This window comes from Cricetulus griseus (assembly GCF_003668045.3).
Source record: "Cricetulus griseus strain 17A/GY chromosome 1 unlocalized genomic scaffold, alternate assembly CriGri-PICRH-1.0 chr1_0, whole genome shotgun sequence".
NCBI classification, from domain to species: domain Eukaryota; kingdom Metazoa; phylum Chordata; class Mammalia; order Rodentia; family Cricetidae; genus Cricetulus; species Cricetulus griseus.
This window is the reverse complement of record NW_023276806.1, coordinates 41,583,001-41,605,664: the sequence shown is the minus strand read 5'-3', so window position 1 is coordinate 41,605,664 and position 22,664 is coordinate 41,583,001. Positions and strand designations below refer to the sequence as shown.

General features: G+C 39.0%; 2 protein-coding genes across 3 annotated transcripts in view; one reads left to right on the top strand and one right to left on the bottom strand.

Moving 5' to 3' along the window:
- Positions 1-4,420, top strand: part of Sass6 (SAS-6 centriolar assembly protein) — a 35,726-nt gene extending 31,306 nt beyond the window's left edge. For both annotated transcript variants that reach the window (XM_035451728.1, XM_027395587.2), the window contains 3 exons: positions 2,466-2,560; positions 3,606-3,700; positions 3,797-4,420. In XM_035451728.1, coding sequence (XP_035307619.1) covers positions 2,466-2,560; positions 3,606-3,700; positions 3,797-3,903 — 297 coding nt within the window. In that variant the 3' untranslated portion in view covers positions 3,904-4,420. The remainder of the gene's footprint in view (positions 1-2,465; positions 2,561-3,605; positions 3,701-3,796) is intronic.
- Positions 4,421-6,239: 1,819 nt separating this feature from the next.
- Mfsd14a (major facilitator superfamily domain containing 14A) overlaps positions 6,240-22,664 on the bottom strand; it is a 33,150-nt gene continuing 16,725 nt past the window's right edge. The window contains exons 5-12 of the mRNA XM_027395591.2: positions 20,913-21,027; positions 17,429-17,647; positions 16,977-17,090; positions 15,997-16,068; positions 11,684-11,796; positions 10,043-10,140; positions 8,841-9,004; positions 6,240-7,556 (exon numbers count right to left, since the gene is read on the bottom strand). Coding sequence (XP_027251392.1) covers positions 7,350-7,556; positions 8,841-9,004; positions 10,043-10,140; positions 11,684-11,796; positions 15,997-16,068; positions 16,977-17,090; positions 17,429-17,647; positions 20,913-21,027 — 1,102 coding nt within the window. The 3' untranslated portion in view covers positions 6,240-7,349. The remainder of the gene's footprint in view (positions 7,557-8,840; positions 9,005-10,042; positions 10,141-11,683; positions 11,797-15,996; positions 16,069-16,976; positions 17,091-17,428; positions 17,648-20,912; positions 21,028-22,664) is intronic.

Sequence of the window (22,664 nt, the reverse complement as noted above, 5' to 3'; positions counted from 1 at the left end):
AGATCTCATTACAGATGGTTGTGAGCCACCATGTGGTTGCTGGGAATTGAACTCAGGACCTCTGGAAGAGCAGCCAGTGCTCTTAACCGCTGAGCCATCTCTTCAGCTCTGTGAAGACTTAAAAAAGATTCTTACTTGGGCTGGAGAGATGACTTAGAGGTTAAGAGCATTGGCTACTTCTGGTTCAGTTTCCAGCACCCACATAGTGATTCACAATTGTCGTATGAGTCCAGTGCCAGGGGATCTGACATTCTCACATAGATGTACATGCAATCAAAATGCCAATACACACAAAAATAAAGGGAATCATTAAAAAAAAAGATTCTTAACTCAATTGAAGTTTCAAGGTCTGATTGTTTCTATAGGCTGTTTTCTGTGTCAGCTGTTTATATAGGATTACTGTGCCATTTGTATCTGTACCAAACATGCAACAGCCATTGACCATTCTGTGACCTGTGAGCAGAACCCCTTTGCTTCACTGGTTGGAGTCAGATTGTGCATGTATTGTAGTGTGTATTTGGTGCTAAGAATCACAGCTTGTTTCTTACATGTGCTGTGCCCACACGCTACCACTGTTTTAGACAGTTTTAGTGTCATTGTGTATGATCTCAAGGTTTATCCTGTTCCTATTTGTTTACTGTATTTGCATCTTCTCTTCTCTCTTGATTTTGAAGACTGTTGGTGTTAGTGTGTGTTGGTATATGTGTCTGTAGTATTACACACACCATATTTTCTTCCTATATTTTAATGGGCACCTAGGCTGATTCTCTGTTAGCTGTTGTGATGCGGTGAACATGGGTATCCATTTATCTCTTTTGTATTCTGGTTTTAATCCTTTGGGTGTAGACCCAAGAGTGAAATAAATTCATAGTAAATCCATGTGTAGTGTTTTGAAGAGCATCTGCGTTGATCTTTACAGTAACTTTGTTCATTTACATCTTCGCTAGCAGGGTATGAATTCCTTTTTTCCAAATCCTCACCAGGCTAATTTGTTTTTATTTTGATAATTGCCGTTCTGTCTGAGGCAAGAAGTTACTTCATTGTAACTCTGATGCTTAAATCATTAAGCAGTTTTTCCATATTGGCTATTTTTATTTCTTTGGAAAAGTATCTATTTAATCGCTTGTATATTTTAAATTAGATTCCTTGTTTTGTTGAATTTTTTTGGTTTGTTAATTCTGGGCATGAGTTCTACTGGATATGTGATAGCAGGTATTCTCTCCCATTCTGTTTGTTTCTTTTGCCTGGAGAAAATTTTTGTAGTTCCATTTGTCAAGTTTTGCTTTTCTTTCCCATTCCATGCTCTTGTGGTTCTGTCCAGAAATTATTGCCTGTCCACTGTCTTAAAGTGTTTTCCCTTTAGTAGTTCCAGAGTTGCTGGTCTTGCATTAAGGACTTTTCATGCATTTTGAGTGGTTTTTATATAAGGCAAGAGGGGAAGTTCAGTCTTTGGCAAGTTAGATATCCACATTGCCCAGCACCCTTTCCTGACAAGGCTATCCTTTCTCTAATGTATGTCTTTGGCACCTTTGCAAGAATGAGTTGACTATAGCTCCATGGGTTAGTCTCTGGGTTCTGCCTTGTGTTTCATCAGTGTGTGTGTCTTCTCTTGTGCCAGTATGATGCTGTTTTGGTTACTGTGGCTCTGTCATGTGCCTTGGGATCAAGTGGACTGATGTCTCCAGCTCTGCTCTTGGCTCAGATTTCACCCTCTGCTGGGTCTTTTGTGCTTCTGTATACATTTTAGGGTTTTTATTTTCTGTTTCTTGGAAGAGAACGTCTTTGGGATTTTGATGGGAAATTTGTTGAGTTTGTCAATGAATTTGAGTAGAATGAATATCTTAACTATATTGTTTAATACTTTCATGTTTTCTTTCTTCAGTGCTTTCAAGTTTCATTGTAGTTTTGTACTTAATTTTTATTCCTTGGTATTGCTTGGGTTTTTTTTTTTTGTATTATTTTTGGTTATTTTAAAATTTAAAATCAAATACCTTAACTTAGCATTCAAAGTGTAGCAGTCTTTGAAAGCCCTTTAAAAGGCTTGGTTTTTCAGAATACACAATGTACAACTATTGTTGTGATAAATTGTTTTGTTGTTGTTTTGAGAGAGCCTTGCTATGTAGCCCAAGCTGTCTTCAAACTCTTGATCCTTCCAGCACATGGGAGCCAGGCCAATCAAACCTTGGGTAGTTTCAGTTCTGTAATTGACCGGAATGCACTAGTGTTGACGTTAAAGAACCCGTTGGGAGAATCACTTGTATTCCTCATCTCACTTGTGTCATGTGAGCTTTTGTGTGAGGGTAAGTCAGGTTCTTTTCACAGATCAAAAGAATGTGTTTGCGCTGTAAAATATAGGCAGAACCTTTATTTTTATTATCTGAATTTATCAAGAAGTAAAACCTAACCACTTAGCTCAGCATGGAAATGCGTCAGTTCTGAGTTCATGAACTATGTTCTCTCCACAGGTTCAGTTTAACTTGCAGCTTACAAAACCAAGCACATTGCTAGATGCACAGCCAGGAACAGCTATTAGCAGGCCTTGTTCATCTGATAAGGAAAAGTAAGTACTCAGTGAATTACTCTTTGCTATGAAAAAGCCATTTCTCTTGTGTATGGTTTTAAATTATAGGATACCCTTAGATGTATGTAAAAGGTTTTCTTATAAGATTGTTCTTGTAAATATGTGGATATGTACATAGAAATCCCTTTTAAAGCTAGGCATAGTGGCAAATGCCTTTAATTCCGCTATTCAAGTGGCAGAGATGGGCAGATCTCTGTGAGTGCAAAAGCCAAGACCTTGTCTCAGAAAGAGATGGTAACAGCCATGGTTCAGTGGTGTTCTTCCAGAGGACTTGGGTTTCATTCCCACAGACACCTGGCTGCCCACAACCCTTTGTAACTAACTTCAAGGGAGATCTGAAGCCTTTTTCTGGCCTCCAAAGGCATTGGACACGTGCAGAGACATAAAAATGCAGGCAAAACACCCATACACATAAAAATAAACATACATGCACAGGATTTTTTAGATTGCTGGTTTCTCTTGTATTTTCTCATCTCCCTCCTCTGTGTGTTTGCCATGGTAATCTATGGTACTTACAGAATTTTCATTTCTCGTATGGTCCTTATCCCACTTCTTAGCATAAAGCTTAATCCTTTTTTAGAAGGAATGTATTATACACATTTTTTATTTATTTAAACAAAGTAAAGAGTACACAGGTTAAGTGTCCTTTATTCAAAACATTTGAGACCAGTGATACTTCAGACTTTTGAAGCTTTAGAATTTTGGAATATTTGCATAAATTATCTTAGGATGGGACCTAAGCCTAAAAGGAAAGACTAAGGTTTCTCCTATACACAGCCTGCAGGTATATTATGTACTTGGGCTTTTCTTGTTTTTGGTGTATCTGTTTCACTGGAGCCATCCATCAAATGGGGTCAACATTGTTGACAACTTGTGGCATCATGTGGGTGGCCAAAAAATTTTTGTACTATGGTATTTTAGAGCATTTTGAATTTGTCCACTAGGGACATTCCATACACATTCATAGAAAATGAACAATAAAATGAAATTTAAGATTTAAAGATAACTTTTTTTTTTTTTTCAGTAGTGAAAATTTAGGCCTGGAATCCAAATACTTGAAGAAAAGAGAAGATAGCATTCCTTTACGTGGGCTCAGCCAGAATCTATTTAGTACCTCAGGTGAGGAGACGCCTGTACTGGGATGGTGTAGTTTAATCATTAGATGTGTCTAAGACTGAAGTAGTAACAGGTTGTGTGTTTTGTCCTCTTTTGCAGACCATCAGAAAGATGGCATGCTGGGAGCACTACAGACATCTTCCAAACCCACAATTCTCCCCTCTTCATCTTCAGCATATTTCCCTGGGCAGTTACCAAATAGTTAATGCAGCACCTTTCATTTATTACTGACAGTTTAGAGATTCAATCGGCTTAACAATCCACTAATAACAAAACCAATTTTCCTCATTCCTGTTAGGTCATTTGGATCCTTTGTAATAGTACTGCCATTTACAAACATAGAAGATTGTCAGATTCTGAGTAAATGGTATTTTTTATTCTGTAAACAGAATGTTTCAAAAAATATCACTGAATTTTATCAGATTCTTAACCAGTTGGTATAAATGAGAAACACCCTAATGAAAAATCCACCCTGTAAGGGAATAGTAACATGCTGAAAAATGCTTGTGATCATATTATCACACTTATTAGTAAAACAATTCTCATTTTGCCACCTGAGAATTGGGAGAAATAGCTTCCGCCTATGATTATTGATCTTTACACTGAAGTCTTTTGCTTGGTTTTTTGTTTTTCTTTTTTTATATATACTGGTTTTTTGAGACGGGGATTTTGTTTATTTTTGTTTTTTAAGACAGGGTTTTTTTTTTTTTTTTTTTTTTTTTTTTTTAATGTATCCCTCGCTGTCCTGGAACTCACTCTGTAGACCAGGCTGGCCTTGAATTCAGGAGATCCGCCTGCCTCTGTCTCCCAGTGCTGGGACTAAAGGTGTGTACCACCACCATGCCTGACTTATACAATATATTTGGACTTAATTCTTTCCCTTCCTGTCTCCTCCCAGATGGTCTACACATCTCTACCTACCTAATTTCAAATTCTTTCTCCCGCAAAAAGAAAAAAAAAAAACGAAAAACCAGTAAATCAAAAAATACCAAACCAAAACCTGGCTATGGACTCCACCCTGGAGTTTGGTTGATCTACCCAGTGACGCTCTTAAGCACTTTAAATTGCTGATATGAATTAAGTATTTATTCATAGTGAGTAAATTATTTTCCCTGAAACATTTGATCTATGAAATAATTTTTATATAAAGATAATTTGGACATTGTGTTTACGTGGCTAAAGTGCTTTAGTCATCTGGGCTGAGCTTAGAGCACAAAAAAACCTTCAGTGTAATGGCATCATGAGTATTCATGGTATTTTTATAGAATTAAAAATTACATTCAGTGTTAAGAAGAAAAATTAACGATTGGAATTTACAACTTCCTTTCTATTACTTGGAAATTAGTTTCCAAAAAAACAAAAACAAAAACAACCCAAAAACTTCACCATTGAGGCTGGATAGATGTTAAAATAGCCTGATAATCCACTGTCCTCAGTATACACCGCACTCGTATGCAAATAAATACCCATGTATGAACAGACATACAAAACACAAAATTTCCTAAACTTAAGGGTCCCATTTTGTTTTCTGTTGACAACTACCCAAAGGAAATTAAAATCCTCATAAGACCCCAAATCTTGTAAAATGCTAACAATTATGTGATAATTTTAAAAAGAAATAGTTCAGTAGTTGATAGCTGTTCTTCCAGAAGACCTGGGTTCTATTCCCAGCACCCACCTGGCAGCTCACAACTGTTATCATCTGTTGCTCTCCTCTGGTCTCTGAGTGTATTAGGCATGCACATGGTATATTAATCATCAGGCAAAACATTCCTACAACTTCAAGGTAGTGATGTGTCAACTTTACTAGGGCCACAGAAGACAGGGATCTTTAATCTCATTTTTAAGATGCTGGTAGCTGCCAGCTTGCTTTGACAAGGGGTGTAATTACAAGTCCAGTGATGGTTAAGAATATTGTTACAGAGCACTTAATTCTGGAAAGAAGTCTCTTGGCAATGTGGGACTGTTGTAAATACTGTGTAATATACATATGGGGCTGTGGCAGGCTTTGGAAGGGATATATAACATATATAGCTTTTTAGAAAAGATACCCCCACCCTTACTATTTATAAACACACATTTCTAAGATAGGATAGTACATTTTTCACAGCGGCTATACAAGTGTCTCTGTGCTAACTGTCAGTGTACACAGGCTGCACCAATTTCTTGGTCTACCTCTTCCACTTTTGTTTGAAATTGTCTTGTGGTGTATAACTGTACATGTGTTAATAAATGTTGCTGTTAATGCTATTTTTAAAACTGTGACCTCTCTTAGTAAAGTACAAACTAAAGAGTTTTATATTCCAGAAGCATGTTTAGAAAATAAAAGACTGCCTTGCATCGTCTGTGCTTAGGAAATCAAGTGTTTCTAGTTGGTTTGCAAATGGCACTTTTTTTTGGGGGTGAGGTGAGGGTAAACAAATGGATTGCAGAGGTAATCTAAGGCCAAGACTTGTTTCTGTAAAAATTGTTATGGTACCAAATAAAGCCCAAACAGGCCTTATAGGGACTCACAGATCAAGACTTTTTTAAAAAGAAAAAAATCATTAAAATATTTAATTTTATTAACAGAATATTTACATTTTGAGACCTTATTTAATCATAGTGAATGCTCCAAGTTTAAAAAGCATTAGGCAGTAACCACACACAAGATGAAAACAGTGTAAACTATACAATACTTTATGTACAATTTTTACAAAGTAACACTTTTTTAAATAATATAACTGGACACAAAAATATACACTTTAGAGAAATTCACATCAGTAATTGTATAAAGCTCTCTTCTAGGGTCCTGAAAATTTAGGACAAACATTAGCTCTGTAAATAAAGTGTTACTGTGACAGTCCTGAAAGGCCACTATATATATTTATCTACATAGAGATATCACATTGACATTTTCAAGGCTACCAGCTTTACTATATAATTTTTAGATTATGTATTCAAGTGTTGAGGTCCTTATGATTATGGAAACATCAAAAGAATAGTGGTATAAGAAGCAGAACATGGATCTTTAGGCTCTGACCACCCCAATTTAAATTCTAAGTGGCTGATATTTCCATACTTCAAAACAGTAGTGAATAATGTTTTAAATAAAATTATGGCAAACAGGCTTGGAACATGATTCTGGTTTTCTACAATTTTCACAAGTTTTTGTTGCTTTAAATTCAAACAATTCTTTACCATTTCTTTATCCTAGTGCATCTGCGTTAAGGCTTTGAATTATTTGACCCAAGATTTTACAATATTAAAATCTGACTCAGGCTTTTACAATGTTAAAGTGAACAGGTCCACAACCATATTACCCACTGTGTCACTGAGTCAGCACAGAGGTAAAAGCTCAACACCTTAAGGAAATGGTAGCAGACACGTGCTAACAGCAGAGTTACATATATAGCCTTTAATTAAAGATGTATAATAAAACAGTTTAGTGGCAAGAGATTGGTGCTAATAAACAAAAGGTTTCTTTTAGAAAGAAATTGTAACATCTTTGGAAAACTGTCCAGTTCTTTCTTTAGTTCCCACGGAGTTCATGCAGATATTTCTTAAGACAATCTTAAAAGTACATTGTAGATGGAAATGGAATGTACATCCAGAACTATAGGTGAAAACTAAGACCTGGGTGCTGATAGAAAAGTCTTCCTGATTTCGATCATCACACATTTGTGTCCTGGAGTAAAGGTTCTTTGGCCTCTCCTGGTGCTTGTGTACTGTGAGGATGGCTGTGACCACCACAGTGCTTTCTCCAACTGCTGGACCTTAAACTTAAATTAGTATGTTCCGGAATAAACAAGGCAACGAGCAGAGCCAGCAGTACTGAACAGGCTCCAAAGAGGAAGGGGGGACCAGGGATGATGGAATTCTGAGGAAGAAACAATAGTTAGGGTTTTTGCACAGGTACTTCCTCTCCCTCCCCAAGAATTGTTTAGCAACTGTTTCCTCAGTTTGTTTTTTTTTTAAGACAAGGCTTCTCTGTGTAACAGCTCTGGCTGTCCTGGTGGCCTGCAACTCACATAGATCCTCTTGTGTGACTACCACCTGGTGCTCAGATTTTTTTCTAAACCAGTGTCTTATTAAATCAACAGTTATAAATTCTTACTGTAAAGTCCTGCACACAAAACCTGACAAAGTAACTTGACCAACTGTACTGCTTTTAGCACAGAACCTGAAAACCAGTGTTTTGTGCACCTCTTGTGCACCTCCACTCAATCTGCTATTCCCAGAGGAAGACAAGTACCTCAGAGTAAGCAAAGCTATACATATAACACCATAGAATCAATACCTTTTTTCAATTTGTTTCAGAAACACAATATTGCCAACCATAAAAATTAAAACAGGTAAACAGGTTTTTATTTGAACCCCAAATAACATTCATCCTGACACAAAGCCCTGAACTGTCAGTTTTTGTTGTATGTGACCCACAACTTCTTTTTTTTTTTTTTTTTCCTTTTAATTTGGAAATAAGCTTGGCTGGAGGAAACTCTTGCTAAATCAAGGAAACCGAAGAGCTGTTTGTATTGGTTCAATGGTTCATGTGGTTTGGCGTTGGGAATTTCAGTTATAAGGGAAATAAAGCAAGCACATCAACAAACGTCTGCATAACCGACTCTGCCTAGAGAGATGGGTGACAACTGTGACACTAAGGAAGTCAGAAGAAAGGCAGCAGTGTGGAATGAGAAATGGATAACATGTCACTACATACAAACTGACAAAGCAAGCTTTTAAGTGATTTTTCATTCTTAGAGGAAAAAGTGACCACAGACAATTTTGCAAGGAGGTACTCAGAAGACTAGTCTCTTAAACTTTAAAGATTATTTTAACAATGTGGGGCTGAATCTAGGGCCTGTACATGCTAGGCAAGCACTCTATAGCAGGGCTATAATCTGAATCTATTTGGGGTTTCAGTTCAACTAAAAGTAAATTAAGAACTTCAGATGGGCACCATGGCTCATTCGTACTCTTGGTATTCAGAAGGCTGAGGCAGAAGGATCAACAAGGGCCACACAATGAGTTCAGCCTGGCTGGGACTACAGTGAGGCTCTGTCTCAAAATAACCAGAAGTTTTACATTTAAGCTTTTGTTTTCAAACCCATCCTTTAGTCCAGCCAAAGAAATAGAACATTTTAACATGCAAATTAAGAATTACCTGTTCAAAGTGGTGCTGAGGGCTTGTGTTTGTCCCCAGGTCTGAACCTGTGATTGGCAGTTCTTTAAGTTCCACATGGAATATGTAGAAAATGAACCCATAAAGGGCTGGTCCCAGACCATTGCACAATCCTCGGATTCCTGTTATCATTCCTTGAACAACACCTACGTGTTTAAAGAAATCATGTAGCACATTATCCTTTTTCCTACTCGGAAAAACTGCAAACGTTAAATCTAAATTGAGATTGTTACCAGTACTAGCAACTTACTCTAATGGTAAGTTAAAAAACTACCGAGAAGCCATCAAATATATACTGAGTTTGACTTCAATTTCTTTAGCATCGTCTTGCTAAATAAAAATGCAACTTGTTTTTACCACAGGTCTTTCCTTCCTAAGTGATCATTTACTAAGTGATTTACTTTTTACTGTTCTACCCTCTTTTCTCTTAGAGCCAGATATAGGACCCCTTTTCCATGCTAACAACTAAATGGTCCTACCACAGAACCCTTTCATGTTTACTCATGTCTTGTATCTATAGATAACTGAAGCTACAGCATTTTAAAGGGTTACAATGAACCAACCCTAAGGGACCTATCACAATAACAAAATGACAGTGAAACTTCATTAGCAAATCAGGTCATGAATATGCACTGTCCCTCACAGGCTCAAGTGTAGAATCTCAGTCCCTATTGCAGATGCCCTAGAACCAGAAACACAGGCATAAGTTCTTGGAAATATATCTTGTCCCTGGCTCTTGGTATCTACTCTTTGTGAGTAGCTTCTACAACATGCCCCTGCTGGACTCACAAACCATGAGGCCAAGCAACCATGAACTGAACCCTTTAAAAACTCCACATAAAAGCACTGACTGCTCTTCCAAAGGTCCAGGGTTCAATTCCTGACACCCACACACAGCTCACAACTGTCTATAACTCTAGTTCCAGGTTATGCGACATCACACAGACATACATGTAGGCAAAACACCAATCAATGCACATTAAAAGTAAACCATTAAACAAAAAAACTCTATAACCAATATAAATCCTTTAAGCTGTTTCTGTCAGTTATTTTGTCACAATGATGCAAATACCACTAATAGCCAAACATTCAATATTGAAAAGGGGCAGAAATTAGTATCTCAGATGATGCTTTAGCACAGGCAGCAAACTTGGAAGACTACTTTGGAGTTCCTATCAACTCACCCTGTTGATCAGCATCAGCAGTTCGTGAAACAAGGGCACTAACAGCTGGAAAGGTAATGCTAGACATGGCTGCGACTGCCCCAGCAGCCCACATCATCCTGTAATCAAAGCAGTAAAACAAAAATTAATGCTGCTCACCATTTTACCTGACAAATCAAACCAAGTCATCCTGACTGTACAATGGCTGTGGTACAGAAAAGAGAAGTGTGCTTTCTCTGTTACTCTAATTGGCTCTTGTCAAGTTATGTAAAGGTATGACCCTGTGTACTCTGGAAACAGTAACCACTTGTTCACAAAGACAGTGTGGCATTTTGTTGTAAAATTAGATTGTCAAGTTGATGTACGTGGAACATTCTGTGGGAAGTTGAGAGGCTATGTTGAGGATTATACATAAAATTAATAAGAAACATCAAGTATATTTAAACATTGAAGCCAGCAATCACTCAAAGTTCCCATGGATTTGTGTTTCAGTTTAAAGATCACTGACTGAGGCGGTGGTGGCGCACGCCTTTAATCACAGCATTCAGAAGGCAGAGGCAGGTGGATCTCTGTGAATTTGAGGCCAGCCTGGTCTACAAAGCGAGTTCCAGGATAGGCTCCAAAGCTACAGAGAAACCCTGCCTCGAAAAAACAAACAAACAAACAAACAAACAAACAAACAAAGATAACTGACCAAATATAAATCTCAAAAGTATAAAGGGTAAGTAAGCTGGAGTTCCTGGCTTCTTGATGGAAAGAAATATTTCACATTTGTACCTCTGCAAAGGCTAGACTTGAAAACATCACCCACTAAAACACATTCTTAGTGTTTAATAATAATACCCAAGCCCAAAGAGGTGGTCAGTCCAACCCAACCATCAACACCAGCCTGCAGGACACTAGCCTGCAAGATAAGCTGAGCTTGGTCATGAAGCCAGCATGGAAGTAAGTGGACTGTGCTCACTCTCATCTCAACCTGCCAGTGAGGAATATTAGTCATCTCATCCCCTTCCCCAACTAGAAGAAAACAGATATAAAGCTGTCTTTGTTGCCACAGAATCCTGTGCTATTTCCTGGTAACACTGATTAAATGCACCTTACAGATTCAATAACTTAATAATCTCATGTAAGAAACAACAAACAAAAAAACTGCCACTATTTAGCCAGCCTATCTAGGAATCTAGGATATATAAGTATATGTGGGAAACTGTACTATGCACAAGTCAACGGCTTAGCTGAGAAGGAAGAAAGGGGCAGGGCTGGGCACGGTTGTGCACACCTGTAGTCCAGGCACTTGTAAGGCTTGGGCAGCCTTAGCTTAGAAAGAAAGAAGGAAAGAAGAAAAAAAAAGGAACATGTCTCAAAAACAACAACAACAAAAAAACAGAACAAAAATTTTTTTGATATGGGTGTGGCTATAGTAGGCTGCCCATGCTCAACATTGTGCCATGCTTACATGGATAGTACTAACTGGATTCTGGGTTAAATTCACACACACCACAAACAAGTGTCTATGAGGTTGGGAGAGAGATGCTGGGGAGTTGGGAGAGGATTGGGAGTCAGGCAGTAAAGGGCTAATGTGATCAAAATACATTATACAAGTCAGTGAAATTTTCAAAAAAACAAAAAAATTAAAATGAACATTACAATATTTATACCTACCAAGGTTCTGAACCAAAGCCATACCATGCCAGCTGCAATATTTGAAATCCCAGACCCAATAAGATGGTATTCTTATTTCCAATTGATCTCATGAGTAAACTCAAGACTATGGTCTAGAAGACAAACACACATATATGATTATCAGTTCTGTTTGTTTTTTCTTAAAATTGCATTTACTTATTTACAGGAATTAGTCCTTTCCTTCCACATAAGGGTCCCAGGGATTGATGGCAAGTACCTTTACCCACTGAGCCATCTTACTGGGCCTTATCACAAAGTTTTTAATAGGAAAAAACAAAGGGAGGGGGTGTATAATTTCTTTCACTCTGATGAAATACCTTTTTACACAGTGTGGTTTTTCACCAGCAACAACCCCAACTAGCTCAGAGCTCAGTGCTCCAGGCTAAGGCATCTATCCAGAGTCAGAGCTACAACACTTGAATCTAGCTTTCTAGCCCCTTAGCACACTTGCAATGAGAACCAATACTGACCAAGAACTCCAACCACTATGTAACAGCATGAATGAAGCTTCATGGCCAAGTGGTTTGGATGAGAATGGCCCCATCCAATTATCTGTTTTCAGTAGTTGGTCCCCAGTTGGTAGACTGTTTGGGAAGTACTAGGTATGACCTTGTTGTAAGAGATACTGTCACTGGGGTGAGATTTGGGATTTCAAAAGCCCACAACCACACTCAGCCTCCTGCATGTGGACCAGATGTAAGCTCTCAGCTACTGCTCCACCATCATGCCTGCCTACCGGCTGCCATGTTCCCTGCCATGACAGTCATCAACTCTGTGAACCCCAGATTAAACTCTTTCTTCTGTAAGTTGGTTTGGTCATGGTATCTTATCACAGCAATACAAAGTAACTAAGACAGACCTCAGTACTATCCAACAGCCCCGTGACCACCACAACTTCATCTAAATCTGCTGTTGAAACCATGAAGATTCTATGAAATGTATAAGAGTTTAATAAGTATGATTTGGGAAATTTTTATTTAAGACCATAGACTGAAAAAACATGATCTTTGAGACCCTGGATGATCTACTTTGGTTTTCTCTTGCCAAGTGAAGCTAACAGCAGCAATTTCAGAATTCAACACTGGATGAAATAAAGCAAAGTGCTGTGAGCTGTCCCTGGCACATAACAAACATTTAATAAATGGTTTTGTGAACAGATGGATATTCCTCCATTTCAAATCAAAATGAAATTCAGCACGGATTGAGGCGTCAAAAATAAGTTTGCCATTCTAACTAATGTTGAACAAACCACACAAAAGAGCTACTAATAAGTCTGTAGATGTGGTACCGATAATAACTCATTACTTTCTCACACATCAAATAATTACAAAGTCTAAGCCAAAATTTAGTCATTTAACATTTTATGAGATTTGGTAATAAATATGCCAGTAAAAAGTAAGTAAAACTGCTTTTATGTCTAGGTGTGGTGACTTGGGTCTGTAATCTGAGGCTGAGTCAGGAGAACTAACCTGTGTTTGAAAAGCCTAGGCTACAGTTGAGTTCTACGCTAGTAAGAGATAGACTGAGTCCTTGCCTCCAAAAAGGTTCCCAGGAGGATTTACAGACGATAACCCATGATAACCAGCTCCTAGAGGACCTGAGGACTCATCTCTCGTAAAGACTGGTAAAAGTGAAGAGCATACAGGGCCAGAGTCCCCAAGCCTGCCACCTTGTGGGATTAGACTCTTTGGTAGCCAATCCACAAGAGCAGCAGGTTGCCAGAACAAGTTCAACTCACTAAAAAACATCTGGGTGAAGTTACTATTTCTCAGTCTAACAATTATGTGAAAAACGTCAATTTTTATTTGCCCTAATAAATTTTTGTTACGTTAATTCCTTTTAAGGCAATACATAACACACTTCCTTTTGCTTATATGTGGGGTACAGTGGACAGTATTACAGACAACTTATATACTGGAAGGACTAGAATGCAAGAATTTCTGCTTTCCTTATACAATGTATCAGAGACAGACTAGTTAATCAAAAGAAAACTTTACAGTATACTCAAGACTCTGTGTTAGGTCTCAGGCAGTCCACATGTCCAGAAATGACAGTCTTGGCTCAATTCAAGCTGCACTAGAAAAGGATTTCTGGTCATTAGATTAAGAGCTGACATTCTTCAGGCACTTGTGCAAATATTCCATCTGCCAAAAGGAGTCATTTCCCTTGCCTCTGGCAGAAGGGACATACGGTTGGTTCACCGTTGACATATACTGTGGTGGCATATCAAAGCTCATGCTGGCCTCTTGGCTCCCTGATTCCCTATTCACAAGTATCCTTATAAGGTTTCTGGCCCTTCCCTCCTCACCCCTAGCTATGTATCCTTCTTACAACCACTATTTTCTATTCCGTCTCTGGCTATCTTTTGCTATTCACACTTCCCTAGCCCTAGTCATGTCCAGTCTGTTTCTGTTTCTCTGCCCTGGACTCTTCCAGATGCCTCCGGCCGTTCTCTCTTAAAGACATCATGCCAACGGAGCAGCTATTTTAGTAATTTCTTTACTATGCCCCTTTGCATACACTGTGGCATCCAATTTCTGGGAAGAATGAGGATGCAAAGCTTAAAGCCTATCCCCAAACACAGCACTTAGGTCTCAAAAGTTCTGCTTCCTTTTAAGGCTCCAGAGCAGTGCTTCTCAACCATCCTTGTGCTGTGACCCTTCAATACACTTCCTCATGTTGTGCTGACTCCCAATCCTAAAATTATTTCTACTGCCACTTCTTAACTGTAATTTTGCTAGTTATGAACCGTAACGTAAATATCTGATGTGCAGGATGTCTGATATGGGATCCCCAAAGGCATCACAAACAGCAGGTTGAAAACCGATGTTCTTACAGGTTCAGAGGGCTGAACACAAGCTCTCATCATAGCTGCACCCCAGAGAAAAAGCACTGCCAAGAAACAGATTCACTCCCATGGGGATCCCTGCAGCTTCAGGTAAGAAGACAGGAGGCTGGCCTCATACACAGTTGGCAGGGGGCTGAAGGACCAGCTGTGGGCAGAGGCATGCACTCTTTGGAACGTGAGGCAAAGGAAGCTGGGGCTTTCCAAACATAGATCACGACTACCACCAAAACCTGCTTACAAAGCCGCACCTCACAGTCCTTTATTCAACTCAGTCAACTAGTAATTGTTGATTTACAGAATTCATGTTTCTCAATTTAAGAAGTCATGAGGGACCAATAAATCCTAATTCCTGAAAGGTTATAAAAAGAGACCCTAGGCTCATTCCACTCAGCAACAAAACCTCTCTTTGTATATTGCTAGCCTGTTTACAGACTTGCAAGGAGGAACAAAAGGTAAATGTGCTTTCTTAGGGCCACAAGGAGTCATTCAAGTCAGAAACAGAATTCAGAAACACAGGTCTCCTCCCTTCCTGGGGTCATATCCTGTGTACAATTACCAAGGCTGACTCACAGTGAGAACAAGACTAAAAGACCCTCCATATCAGCAATCACTGTTTACCTGCGGGCTTCCCAAGGGTTTCCTGGAAGCTGGGATTTACTTGCTAGACTTCTTTCCCTTATCGACACCAGCAGTACCAAAGAGACCTCTGCTTTCTTACTCACACTCCAGCACTCTCAGCCTTAGGACATCATTCCCATCATTCAACCACTTAAAATTCTCTTTCTGAAGCTATTTCTATAACTTATTCTGCATATCCTTGACCAAATGCCACCCTGTACACCAGGACCCAAATTCCCATCCTAATAAATAATACTAAAAAAATAAAGCCTTTCCCCAAGTTCCTCTACCACTTCTCCCTTTCTTTGAAGTTTTCATGGTAACTGATGTTTCCAAAAGTTTACCTACATCATGTTTCATCCCCTAGAACATAAACTTTAATCAGCAGGGATCAACACCACTGTTCTATCCACAGTGCCTGCTGTACTATGTATGAGACACTCAGTGGATATTTGTTGATGAGTGACTTCACAGATCAAGAAACTCTGATACAAATCAATAAACTGTCATTCTTATTATACATCACATATTCACTAATGGGAATCAATTACTAGCTATGTTAATGTAAGTTTTAAACCTACAGAGCAAAGACTTGTGTCTTATCAGGCATGGTGGCACATGCCTTTAATCCTAGCACTTGGGAGGCAGAAGAAGCAGGATCTTTGAGAGGCTAGCCTGGTCTACATAGTGACCCAGCCCAGAGGAGTCAGGATGACATACAGAGACCCCATCTATAAAACAAGGAGATTCCCCCAATATATCATCACTGCATGAAGCCTCCTTTGGATGGGCTGCCCTCTATGAAATCATTCTAACAGAAACTCACCTGTGCAATAATGGACAGAATGCCAAGGACTGCTATAAAGGCTGCAACACTTTCTGGGGAAAATTTCATTATCTAGAAGGTTTGCAAAACAAGTAAAATTAATGAAGAAAGAAGCATAACAAACATCATGCTCATGTAACTACTTGTACATTAATATTAAATGGTTAGAAAAAATGCTTATTGACAACTTCTAATTCTAATTTTTATTTACTTACACACAAAGGATTCTTCAGAAAAATGACATATGGAAAATGCCTTCTTATATTTAACAGATCACTTTTATTTGTCTATACACTAAGCTATCACACACACAAAATCACTTTACAAATAACTGCAACATGAGATGTTGGATTTTGCCCCAGTACCAAAGATGGGGAGTAGAAATAGGTACTCTGAACAGGAGGTTAAATTCTTGTTGGCTACTATATGGAGGAATCCTGTCTCAAAAAATAAATAAATAAAAATACTGGCTATTGTTTATAAAATAGTATTGTAATTGTTAGGATTTTTGTCAACTTGACACAAACTAGATTTATCTGGGAAGAGAAAACCATATTTGAGAAAATGTCTCCATCAGACTGGCCTCTAGGTAAGTCTGTGGGACATTTTTTGATAAATGCCCAATGTTGGAGAGTCCAGTACTCTATGGGTGGGGCCATCCTGGACCCTGGGCAAGGTGGTCCTGGGAGGTATGAGAAAGGGAGCTGAACATGAACCTGAGGAGCCAGCCAATAAGCAACATTCCTCCACGGTCTCTGCTTCAGTTCCTGCCCTGCCTTCCTTCAATGATGGACTGTAACATGGAAGTATAAGGCAAATAAAGACTTTACTCCCCAAGTTGCTTTTGGCAAGAGTGATTTATTCCAGCAGTAGAAAGCAAAGCAGACAAGCATTCATTTTACAGATGAGTACAGCTCCCTGAAAATGAAATACTGTTCTTATGGCACTAAACATGACAAGTCTACCGTGGGAGGACTTACCTGTCTGAGGTATAAGAAGAAGCTGGAGTACTGGCCTGCCTCCGGTAGGTAGGAGAGAAACACCGTGATACAAATCAGCAGCACTATGGAATCTTGGCCCACTTTTTTTAAAGACTAGAACAGGAGAAACACCAAGACACACTTATGTCAAAAACTCATGACTAGCTTTCTCTTTAATTCATCCTCCCCAAACTAGTCTAGAAAATATTTCAAAATGTTAACAAATAAAATATCTTCAGCTTTGTATGGTGGCTCATACTTAGAACTGAAGAACTCAGGAGACTAATACAGAATGACCTCAAAGAATGGGCCAGCTTGGGCTACACAGTGAGACCCCGATTATAATAAACATGTAAGTAAACTTTAGGGTGCTCTTCCTGAAAACCAGCCAGAGAAAAGTATTCATACCCCACTGAATCAGGTATTCACTCTTTTGCTAAGAAGAAACTTACTGCAAAGGGGTCGGCCTGCTCCCAGGAAATGGGAGCTCCCCAAGATGCTGGCCGCATCTTCTCAGGCAATGACTCTGGTACAGCCACGAGGATGAAACAGATGTCTAACAGAGCTATTGCTGTAGCGAGGACCACCACCAAGCTATCCCCATACACTCGTCCAAGGTAAGCTCCAATAGCAGGGCTGGTGACTAAGCTGGCAGCAAACGTGGCTGAAACCTGCAATCAACAACAGAGAGTGGGGGATTATATGGGCGTCCCCTGCCAGCGCCCATCCACCGTCATCCTTCACAAGCCATTTGCGTCGGCACTCTTCTTGTACTCGCCTACAGAAAGATCTAAAGAGATGACCTAGCCTCTCAAACTTTCTTTTAAACTTTGGAGCCTTTTGGGTGTGTATATCCTACAGACAAATCATAGGAGAAGAGACATGCAAACCAACAAGAAACTAAAAGCTGATTTAGCTGAGGCAAAGTAAGGCGCCCAATATGCCCTTCCTGTCAGTCACACTGGTCTTCAGCACAGCCTCCATCCCTTGCACTTTCAATATGCAGTCTAAAACCACTCACTGCTACAAGGAGATTCAATTTCGTTGTGATTTCTCTCATCAAAATTAAATGGATAATTAAATGATTATGACACATTCAGGACTACCTGAAGTCAAACTTAAAAGACTGAACAGCAGGATTAGAAAGAGCAAAAATACCCAGGACTGAGTCCCTCTCTCATTCTCTGAGGAAGTAGGGACAAGCAGATACAAAGATCAGAGAAACCGGGTTACCCCAGACACAGCTGCTTTACCACACCGATGAGCTGCAAATCAGCAGATGTGAAAGCAGATAATGCCCAAACAAAACCACACTCTTCAGAAGGACCTAGAAACTAAAGCTAGCTGCCTACTGAGTGTGAGGCCCTGCGTTCACTCTCCAGCACAAAGAGGAGACAGAAGAAATTAACCAGGGAAATTTACTGTTTCTATGCCATTCTGGCTTTTGAATGTAGTTAATAGTTTATTTGCAACTTTCTGATAATGGTTAAAATGGATACAGGCTTTTTAATTGTTTTACATTTATTTACACATGTACTCATGTATTGATGTGTATGCTTGTGCATATGCACAGAGGTCAGAGACCACCTTGTCATAGTTGGCTCTCTAAGTTTGACTATGTGGGGCCTAGGAATCAAACTCAGATCACCCCTTCTGATCTTCACAGGCAAAGCACCCATGTACATAAAATGAAATAAAAAAGCTGCTACTCAATGGTGAGTCTCTCACAATTAAACTTGAAAAAACCTCTCTTAATTTAAGCACCCATAAAGAGGCAGTCACTTCTCGATAAACAAAATGTAGTTTGTCCCAAACAAAGAAACAGTGCACAGCAACACAGATGGATGGATCCAGTAAACCTTAAGATATACTAAGTGAAAGTCCTAGGCATAAAGACTGTCTTATACTATACAATTTGTATGAAATGTCTACCAAAGGAAAAAGCAGAGACAGAGCATGCAGATTGCTGTCTGGTCTCAGGGTGGAGTGAGGACAGATGATAAATGGGTCTGAAAGCATTCCCTGGGTCGATGGAGATCTTCAAAAACCAGACATAGGTAGTATGTCATTAGGGACCAGAGCACAGCAGGAGCAGAGTCCAGCACTTGTATGGGGCAAAGGGCACTTAACTTTGACTGTGCAAATCAGATGAACAAAAGCCCAACCAGGGTCCATTGGTGTTTTACCTGTCAATTCTACCAGCCTGTGACCATTTCTTTCTGGCAGAAAGAGAAAGGACCACAAGGATCACCTTTTCCTTTCTCTAGATCCATATTATCCTATGTCAGTATCATTTGCTGGGTTATAACTTTAAAGGTAGGAAATTCTTCACTTGACCTTTGCCAAAATTAAGAAGTGTCCAGACCTGGAAAAATTTTGGTGTTTTTTTTTTTTTTTAATTTTTAAATTTTTTATTTTCAAAGGGTCTCTCTATGTAGCTTTGGCTGGCCTGGAAATTGCTAGATAGACCAGGCTGGTCTCAAACTCTGCCTCTGCCTTTGGAGACCTGGGATTAAAGGTGTGCATAATGATACTAGGCTTGGGAAATTCTTAATTAAAACTCTGAGTATCCTTGTGCAGTGGTTTTTGTCTATAATCCCAGAACAGAGGGGTAGAAAGAAGTAAGCCAGTCTGGACATAGTAAGGACCTATCTAAAAATAAAAGGGTTTTGACTTGGGAGGACCTAGTTACTTCCATATAACTTTAACCTCAAACTATATTATGGTGATGGATGGATAACTGTTCAAGCTTACTAAATTCACTGACAATACACATAAAATGGAGAATTTTAAGTATATTTCATGAATTTTAAGTATACTTCAATAAAGCTGGGGGATTTTGTTTGTTTTTTAATCATGGCTATCATCAACCTCATTACCATTTTTAAGGTTTAACCTTATAACTAAAACCATTAGTACTTTTTATGAGTTTCCTCCCTATATACTCCCTATACCTCCTGTACCAAAGCTTCCCAACAACATTTTTTGCAGTACTTTTGAATCAGATGTCAGTCTTTCATGGAACTAAGACTCAATCAGATATAATACCCAGCCCTTACTTATCACACATGTATTTTGTATTTGCTGAAATTCACCCCTGTCCTACTTCTGGTTATTTAAGTGACAGTACATTAGCATGGTTATGGGAGCCATTTTATTCCTGGATTTGAGAGGAGGGCACACTGTACCGCAATTAGTCACTAGACCTGTTCAGGTACTGGCAACCAACTGCCTGTGAGCCACATGAACTAAGAAGGTATTACACTTTTTTCTTCAATTCATAAAGTGTGTGTGTAAGGAGGGTGCACCATGGCACACATGTGGAGGTCAAAGGAAAACCTGGAGGAGTCGGTTCTTTCCTACCATGTGGGTTCTGGAGATCAAACCCAAGTTATCAGGTGTGGTAGCTTAGCCGTCTCTCCAGGTCTGATTAGTACATTCTTAAAGAGTTGTCGACACACACTAACACAGACCATACCAATGGGACACAGACTGTACATGGCTCACAAAGTCTCAGAAAAGGCTTACTGAACCCTGATCTAGATGTTAGCCTCTTACATTTAAATTAATTCAAGGAACTATTAAATGAGTAGTAATTTTATCTCCTTATTTTTAGGATTCCAATAAAAAAAAATCTGACAAAACATACAATCATTTAAATTCTGTTACCACTTATAGATATTCCTGAATGGTAACTATCAAAGCTTATATGGCTCTAGGCTTTCATGGAGTCTTGTTTAATTAGCTTAGGTTAATTAATTAATTGTTAGCCTCCTTAATTCTGAGATTATAGGCACATACCATAACAACTTTAAAGAGACTTTTAAATGCAATCTAATGAGTGAATATAAATTAGTACTTCTTGCAGAAAGGGCCACAATACAAGGCATTCTGCAGCAGACACAAAACACTGCAGGAAGAAGTAAATATACATACCAGCCCATAAGCCATACTTCTTTCATGTTCTTGAGTTATATCTGCTACATATGCAAATACCACAGAGAATGTCACTGCAAAAACCCCAGAAACAGAGATAACAGCAAAGTACCACCTAAGAATGAAAGGCAAGCAAGGAAAAAAAATGATTAGAACAGCAACCATTACTTAAAATGACTCTTTATGTCTCTAGTTACAGTAAGAGTGACTCATTTCAACCAAGAACTTTCTAGGACAATGCAAGAATTAACACAAATTCTAGGCCAGTTACTATGAAAGCATATGTAAAAACTAATATGCTTCACTTATTATGACTTTCCATCCAAGTACGTATACAAACAAAATCCAGAAAAAAAAAATGACAACAAAAACTGACAAGTCACTGCATGTTTACAGTGAGCCTATACAGAGTTGCATGTTTCCCTTCAATTGGTTTTGGTTCTTCAATTGTTAGTGAAACAAACTCTTTACAGTGAAGAAACCTGAATGTCAGGGTTGATAAAATCAAGACAGTTACTATGAAGAATTAATAAGGGGCTGGGAAGGTGGCTCAGTGGGTAACTAGCTTGCTGCACAAGCCTAAGAACTGATTGTGGACTCCTAGCACTTACGTAAAAATGTAAAGAGCTGAGCATCTATAACCCCAGCCCTGGAGCATGAAGACATGCAGATCCCAGAAGCTCAATAGCCAGTGCAATCTAGAATAAAGAGCATGCACTAGATTCAGTAAAAGGCTCTGCCTCAAAACATATGGTGGAGAAAAAATCGATACTAACAGCCCAATAGTAATCTCTGGTCTCCACATGAACCAACACACGCACGCACGCACGAGAGCTATTTTTAAAGGTTAAAGGCAAGTTGTATTTTACTAAATTGACTGCAAACTAGCTAGCTAGAATAGTAAAAAAGTATTGTAATGGTGACATTTAGTTTACTTCTTTTTTTTTTTTTTTTTTGTAAGATTTATTATTATGTATACAGTGTTCTACTGGCATATATGCCTACATGCCAGAAGAGGGCACCAGATCTCATAGATGGTTGTGAGTCACCATGTGGTTGCTAGGAATTGAACTCAGGACCTCTGGAAGTAGGGCTCTTAACCTCTGAGCCATCTCTCTAGCCCAACATTTAGTTTTCTTAAGTCACACTTAATCATTATAGACTTTCACATTATCATTGTACCAGCTACTAAAATATTTTCAAAAACACTCCTTTCCAAAATACATTTTTTGTTTATCCCCTAGATTCCTTTGGTAAGATTTCATTTGCATCTTTCAAATTCAGTCTTGGTCTTTAAAGTTTGATTCTAACTTATGAGAGGAGAAGACCCTTCCATAAATCCCCTAGATCTTTCCAGACACTCACTAGAAATACACATCTATACCATGGAGTAGAACAAGCATTAGAGAAAAAAATGTAGATATACAACTATGACCCTGCTAGCTTTGGGCATTTGTTGTTCGTGTGTGTGTGTGTGTGTGTGTGTGTGTGTGTGTGTGTGTGTGTGTGTGTGGTGTGTGTGTGTGTGTGTGTGTGTGTGTGTGTGTGTGTGTGTGTGTCTGGGTGTGTCTGGGTGTGTCTGGGTGTGTCTGGGTGTACACACCCACCCAGACACACACCCAGGAAAGGGTTTCTTTGTGTAATCCTGCAACTCATTCTGTAGACCAGGATGGCCAAGAACTTGGGAGATCCACTTGCCTCTGCCTCCCGAGTGCTGGGATTAAAGGTGTGCCACTACCCTGGCTATAACCT